The sequence below is a fragment of a genome, assembly GCF_019968985.1.
Source record: "MAG: Porospora cf. gigantea B chromosome Unknown PgB_NODE_1280_length_6696_cov_117.751, whole genome shotgun sequence".
Lineage (NCBI taxonomy): Eukaryota > Apicomplexa > Conoidasida > Eugregarinorida > Porosporidae > Porospora > Porospora cf. gigantea B.
Genome location: NW_027178614.1, coordinates 1 through 6,696, shown reverse-complemented (window position 1 = coordinate 6,696; position 6,696 = coordinate 1). Strand labels below are relative to the sequence as shown.

The following is a 6,696-nucleotide window of genomic DNA, read 5'->3' as shown; positions in this document are numbered from 1 at the left end:
CATTCATGAAAAGTCACACTGATTCGGACGACACCGTCTCAGTTGCTTCAGCCATTATGCGAGTAGTTAACGATTTAGAAGACTTCAATCATGAAAAGTCACACTGATTCGGACGACACCGTCTCAGTCGTACAGGTATCTGTCGTCTCGGACACCTCGATCTCATCGTCGACATAGTTGATGTGGAGGACTTTTTGGCGGTAGTACAAGTAGACCACTCCGCCAAGGAAGACTACAGAGACAGCAATCCAGGAGCCGAACAAAACCTGGTAGGAAGGCTCGGACTGGTCAATCAAAATGTTGAAGAGTTGAAGAATGCCAGCAGCGAATCCAACAGCTCCCGAAAGCTTCCCGAAGTGCTCCGGAGAAAAAATTTCCGAGACATAGGTATACTTCGTCGTGTAAATGTAGGCGTTGGATATGGCGTAAAGAGTTGCGGAAAGGTAGTGCACTCCATCGTTGTTCGCGAATCCCAGAGCCATAAATATGATGTTCAGGACGGAGAGGGTGCCACACAACCATAAAGTGGCCACCTTGTCGTTGATCCATCCGAAGACGATGACACAAATGGCCTGTACAGGCATGATCCATCCAAGATAGTTGGCCACGGCTTCTCCCGCGAATGAACGGAGGTTCACGTTGTAAGCGTTGTAGATCATAATCTGAACGACGTACCACAGCAGGATCCCAATCCACTCAACCGTTACCAGACACCTCAGGAACCCGGTCCACCCGCTTTTTGCCTTGGCGTCTTCGGGGATGTACTCCTCGTCGTTGGCTATGGCAATTTCCTGCTTCATATGAATTCTGTTCCTCGGAAGGCTCAGAATGTAAAAAACAGCGAAGGGAGCACAGACCAAAAGGTAGATCAGCATTGACGTGGAGAGCGACCAATTGGCAGCATGGTTGATGACGTACATCAGTGGCATTATTGCAGTCGCCGCTGCCTGGACTGCCAGAACCGATGCCAGGATCAACTGCTTTCGCGCTGGCCATACTTCAGCCAAGATGAACATTGGGAACGCAACGAAGTTCGCGCAGAGTCCTACGATGATGGCACCGGGAATGTACATCTGAACACTCTTCGAACTCCAGATAAGCATTGCATACCCGCAGAAGAAGAGGACCTCTCCTATGATTCCACACAGACGGGGGCCAAAGTTGTCAAACAGGACGCCAGCGAACAGACCACCCACGAACTCGGCGCTGGACGCGTAGGTGTACAGGGAACCCACAGCGTTAAACTGGTCGGCGCACAAGAACGAGGAATCCACTCCGTTGGCTAGATTGGCAGCAGCTTGTTCGGCAATCTCCTCCGGAGAACAGAGCCATGCATAGGCACCATCCTCATACATGAGTAAACTTAGGTGCTGCCATCCGTAGTAGGGGCACGCTGTCAGCAGTACTGCGCCAGCCCATATGATCAATCGTACCCATTTGTTTTTCAGACGGTCATTGAAAGTCATCTGAGGAAAATTTAACATTCTTGGGCACCTCATGTTCCGACCTCAATTTATTCAGTCACGACCGGAGGGCAGAAGGGGTATGGATTACAGATGAACCCAGATTCACACGGCAGAGCGTCTTGGTTTATTTATGTGGGGATCGTAACGGGCTACATATAATCAAAAATGAACTGCTGCGCCGTAACGCCAGTGTGCGACAACCAATGGATTCCAAACCCAGAGGGCGAAATGCCTGAGGCGCAGCTTCCCTTCTCTGCCGTAAACGAGTGGGCCAAAGCTGAACTCTTGGGCATGGTGATGTCACCTCCGTGCCTTGGAGTGATGGCTGTGATGGATTCCTTGAGCATGCGTTATGAACTGACGAAGGTGGAGCTGCCGTTCAACAAGAAAGCGTTGCGAAGGAGTACCGAGTACAAGAAGATCCCCATCCTGTTTCTGGACGATATCCAGATCAACGACTCTCTGATAATCGTCCGCTGCTTGGGTGCTTTGGCTGGAATGCACTTGTCGGCGGAAGACGTGGCGGTCCTTGAGCTAATCAACAGAGATCTGATGGTCGCTATGGAGAAAGAGCTCTTCTGCAGTGCAGACAAGCCGGTGCAGCAGGCGTTCGTTGACTCGTATATGCCTAACGCCTGGGCAGTGACGAAGATGCTGACCACACCTGTAATTCGGTATTTTGGAGGGAAAATCGCCAAGAAACGTCCCACGTTGTCGTTTAAAACGACATTGATGGACGTCGCAGGGCGTAGACAGGCCTCGTTCTTCAACGGCGCAACCCCGGGCATCGTAGACACGTACCTGTTCGGACTGCTGCACTGGATTGGCTTCGCTGACGTGAAGTTCTTGGATCAGTATTTGGCGCCATGTGGTCTCGCTGACTGGTACGAGTCGATGGCTGGACTGTCCGATGTTTTCTTGCGTTCCATAGTTGCACATCTCTAATTGTTTCAGACCACGTCCCGAATGTTTCGTTCGTTCTTTTGTCAGTCGCACATCTCACTCAAATTGCACATCTCTAATTGTTTCAGACCACGCAAACATTGGATCGCAACCCGTCGACTACAGTGTACAGAGTAGAAACCAAGTCCCCCAGTAAAGCGAATTTCTCGGCGTTGAGTGAATCTGAATCTTGCGACCCTAAAATGGGAGTGAACATCACCACGTCTCGAGCTGGTGCAACACGGGCTCCCTCTCCAAGAACCAGACAGAGATCAGCACCGTCCATAGACGACGTCATAACGGACACCGGAACGCATGCTTCGGCAAGCACCAGAGGTCCGAATCCAGCGACTCGGCTGCAAGGGGGGTCCACGGCCACCGTTACTCCCGATCCTCGCAGAAGGGAGACGAGTTCGGCAACGCGTTGGGGGATGCTGCCTTCAGTCACATCTGCACCGCCCGTGATGATGACTCGCCTCGCACCCTTGAGCATGCGCAGGACGTCAGCAGGAGTTACTTCTGTAACTCGCGCCACCGTCGGACAATTATGATGAGAGGACGCCTTGCAGAACGGCACGCGTCTCTGCAGTCGTTTGATGAGAACCAGTGACGATACAGTCATCAGGGGTCCCACAATACCAGAAAACGTGTTGGTGGTGGAGATGGACGATAGTGTAAGAGCGGACCCGGTAAGCGCCACCAGCACGAGAACTGCATGCGGGCGCTGTGGCACCTCAATAGTCACTCCACCCACGAATCCGGACATGGCGCATCCGGCTGCCGACCCCAGGACTGCGCATATACGAGGACGCCACGTGTAGTAGAAAATGGAACATCCTGCGATGGTGCAGCACATCAGATGCACGTTCTTCTTGTATCTCGCGAGAACAGCCAAACGACCTGCACGCCCCACTGCATGAAGTAGCGACGCGCAGGCCAAACCGCCTGCAAAGCTCGCCATAGACGAACCGGCGACGACTACAAGCGAACTCGCCTCAGTCAACGACAAAAACAGAACCAGCAACGCAGAACTGACGACAAACTGCGATCCGTGGACAAAAAGGGGGAGGTCGCTGGACTTAGAGGGCATCATGGACGTTGGCATTACTGCCAGGACTGAGTTGAAACCCCAGCAATTACGCACGCGAGAGAAACCGTAAAACCGTGCTGTGCTGGGTCGCAGCAGTGAGGGCACTTACGAACCCTGCTATCAGACCCACTGCGGCCAGCGGAGTTGCAAACTCCGCTTCTGACACCGAGGACAGAGACATCACAGATCCGGCACAACACAGGGAACCGGCCACCTGAGTCATGAAGTCAACGTTGTCGTGGAGTATCAGACGAGCCACGAGGTACAGGCTTGGAATTAGCACACCGGGGATGGTGTACAGGTAACGTGTGGCCCGACTTGAACTGAAGCAGCTCACCCAGTCCTGCGTGAGCAGGAGACCAACGGCCGAAACGGCTTCACAAGCTACGGTAGCTCCTACTAATGGCCAGGAAGCGGTACGTGACGCAGACAACAGACTAGCTGTGGCCATCCCAGTGACTCCGGAAAACGCACAAAGCAGACCCACGAACGGTCCATAGAGTACGGCGCTGCACGCACTCGCGGCTTGGAAAGCAACAGCAGAGGCCAGCACGAGGACCACCAGCAGATGCAGCACGACGTCCCTAGTCACCACCAAGTTCATCAGCATCAGGACGCCACAACCTGCCGTTACCGCTAGCGCGACTGAGAAAGAAGCGTCTTGCCGGACCGTTGGTTCCAGCTGACACTTTTTGGGAGTCGGCACCTTTGGAGGCGGAGGAAGCGCAACGCCTGCCAACACAACCAGTGTGTAGCGGGCCAGGTCCTCGCCCCTGTCGATAGCCAGCTGACCAGGCCTCCTCCTGCTCTCTAAAGCCAGCAGAAACCGAGTGATGTTAGAGGAGTACATCTTGCTCGCCTGTTGAGGAATCAAGGCGGCCATGTCGCTGTGGCCAACAACGGTGATTCCCCCAGGCGTAGTATAACTCGTGTCTTTTCTGCTCAACTCAGTGAGCCTTCCGGTGAGATCCACGATAACAGAACCAAATCGTAATAGTCCGCACACCTGTGACGTCAGCGGATCTCCGTCGTACTCGTCGGTGACAATGACGACATCGGATATTGCGATCTGAGATTGCAGAGAGTCCGCCGTCAGTTCCAGATGCAGGCCTCCGAGAGCGCGTACTTGCTCTCGGCTGTCTGAGTTTGACGCGACACAGGTCACCGCGGCGCCCATGCCCCTCGCGGCTGCCAGAGCGGCGAGACCGGAAACCCCGCAGCCCAGCACGACTACGACGGCTGGAGGAACCCTACCTGCTGCCGTGCACTGACCTCCCAGCAGTCGGCCAAAGTGATGAGCTGCGAACAGAACTGCCTTGTAGCCGGCAAGGTTCTGCATGGACGACATGGCGTTGTACTGGAGATACTTTTGAAGCAGGGGCATCCGCGATAGCAAGAACAAATTGACCCTGCGAGTGCAGCAGACTTCCAACACACCTGCATCGAGGTCCGGTCCTAGGCACACCACTGTCTGCCCCAGAGACACGAGCGATGCTTCCTCGGACGCCGGCGCTTTCAGCTTCAGCACGACGTCGGCAGTCCACACTGTAATCTTGTCCACCATTTTCCCCCCACTGCGAATATACTGCTCATCTGGGAACCCTGCCTGCTTTCCTGCATGCACTTCGATGAGCACACGAAAACCTCTGTCAACCAATGTACGTACGGACTCCGGAGTTACTGCTACGCGGTCATCTCCCTCTGCTTCCCGAGGACATCCAACAGACGACACCTCTAACTCCACAATACCTGGCAACTCAGCCTCCAAGGCTCCCAGTAGTGGCGAGTTCATCATTGAATATATTTTTGACATTCCACTATTTATCAAACTGCACTTCACTGCCAGATAAGGATGTTCCGATCTCGTCTCTCACATGCGGCCGCTACACTCCAGAAAACGATTGCCTCTTTTAATGAGCTACACCAGAGGTATCTGCGGCTCAAGACAGCCATGGAGAGGCAAACCCACGAGATGAACCAGCTTCGCCGGGAACGAGACGACATAAAAAGAGTGCTAGAAAACGTACCTCTACAATATAAAAAATCCTGCACTCCCCAGTGCCCCAGTGTGTTGGAAGACGACTTCTTCGATTGGGTAAGCGAGGGCAACGAGCATGCAAGGCAGTGGGTGCTGCTTGAACACGGCGTAATCAAGAAGAAACAGAGGTGGATCTCCTCGTGCGCTTAATGAACTCGCATGAAGAGAATGCTATGCGCTTCCGTCTCGCGACTCAGGCGTTCAACCAGGATCCTACGACAAGAACCCGCTCCCTCGCGCAGATTCGCGAGAACTGGCGGTCCTTACTCAAGTTCAACCGCTAAGAAAGAGCGTTGGAGTCTGAGACATACGGATTGGTACAGTGACACAAAAGTGTGTTCATCACAGGAAATCGGCGATTAATGGCTGAGCGGAAGGGCTGTCGGCTCCGAACTAATCCGCTGTTCGCCCGACAGATGCGAGCTATAGAGAAACAAATAGACGATGTTCCTCGAAAGCCCGAGTCTTCTGTCAAGGCAAGAAAAAAGGACAGATTGGCGGAGTCGCCTTCTGAGGATCCTTATCGCAATCCACGAAGCGGTGTCACCTCCAGTGTGCTGGCTCGCAGACGACGGAACGCATCGCCACTCCGGGAAAGCTCCGAACGACAAAAGGAGTCGACTGAAGGTGTCGAATCGAGTGGGAACACCCCGTGGTCTTCTATGACTGAAGCCAGGAAACGGGTCCCCTCATTTTTAACAACGCCGAAGGAGAAACGCCAACGCTCATCGCGCGAGTTCGAGCGGGGCTCGACAGGATCTTCAGCACGCTGTCGGCGCCAGCTGCATTCACCCCTCGAAACGGGTGAGATCGAAGAGGAACGATGCCGCTACTGCCACACCTATCTCGAATCAGGGTCGAAATGCAACTGTCAACGTCGCATCTACCAAGGGCCAGCAACGTCCAATATCGTGCAGCAGTTCGCGGATTCAGCGTCTCATACGCCGGACCCTTCACCCGTAGTAGTCTTGCAAGGGTGTCAGGTGGGCACGTGCTTTCTTACCGAGGACGCCTACTCCCGTCTAGCTCCTATGGGCATGCTTGATGACTCCGTCATCGACTTCTTCATGCAGTTCGTTTACAATTTTGTGAGTCTTCAGGTCTGGCCTGACGCAGATCCTCACAGAAGCTCAACGCGACCAATTCTACTTCCTTAGTCC

At 53.8% G+C, this 6,696-nt stretch overlaps 4 protein-coding genes across 7 annotated transcripts; 2 read left to right on the top strand and 2 right to left on the bottom strand.

The window, feature by feature from the left end:
• Positions 1–98: 98 nt before the first annotated feature.
• KVP17_001801 (uncharacterized protein) lies at positions 99–1,466 on the bottom strand (the record flags this gene model as incomplete). Its single annotated transcript, XM_068517524.1, has 1 exon — positions 99–1,466. One exon carries the CDS (start codon positions 1,464–1,466, stop codon positions 99–101), a length of 1,368 nt encoding a protein of 455 aa, XP_068378961.1.
• A 165-nt stretch (positions 1,467–1,631) lies between these two features.
• Positions 1,632–2,411, top strand: KVP17_001800 (uncharacterized protein; the record flags this gene model as incomplete). Its single annotated transcript, XM_068517523.1, has 1 exon — positions 1,632–2,411. One exon carries the CDS (start codon positions 1,632–1,634, stop codon positions 2,409–2,411), a length of 780 nt encoding a protein of 259 aa, XP_068378960.1.
• An 82-nt stretch (positions 2,412–2,493) lies between these two features.
• Positions 2,494–5,293, bottom strand: KVP17_001798 (uncharacterized protein; the record flags this gene model as incomplete). Of its 3 annotated transcripts, XM_068517520.1 has the most annotated exons (2): positions 2,494–3,524; positions 3,553–5,293. In XM_068517520.1, 2 exons carry the CDS (start codon positions 5,291–5,293, stop codon positions 2,494–2,496), a joined length of 2,772 nt encoding a protein of 923 aa, XP_068378957.1. The 3 variants fall into 3 exon arrangements, with proteins under 3 accessions (XP_068378957.1, XP_068378955.1, XP_068378956.1); XM_068517518.1 differs by lacking the exon at positions 3,553–5,293 and having other exon boundaries at positions 2,494–3,498; XM_068517519.1 differs by lacking the exon at positions 2,494–3,524 and having other exon boundaries at positions 3,545–5,293.
• A 605-nt stretch (positions 5,294–5,898) lies between these two features.
• Positions 5,899–6,696, top strand: KVP17_001799 (uncharacterized protein; the record flags this gene model as incomplete). 2 transcript variants are annotated; one of them, XM_068517521.1, is made up of 2 exons in its annotated part: positions 5,899–6,624; positions 6,653–6,696. In XM_068517521.1, coding segments are annotated over 2 exons (770 nt in total), but the record flags the coding sequence as incomplete, so codon positions are not given. The 2 variants fall into 2 exon arrangements, with proteins under 2 accessions (XP_068378958.1, XP_068378959.1); XM_068517522.1 differs by having other exon boundaries at positions 5,899–6,693.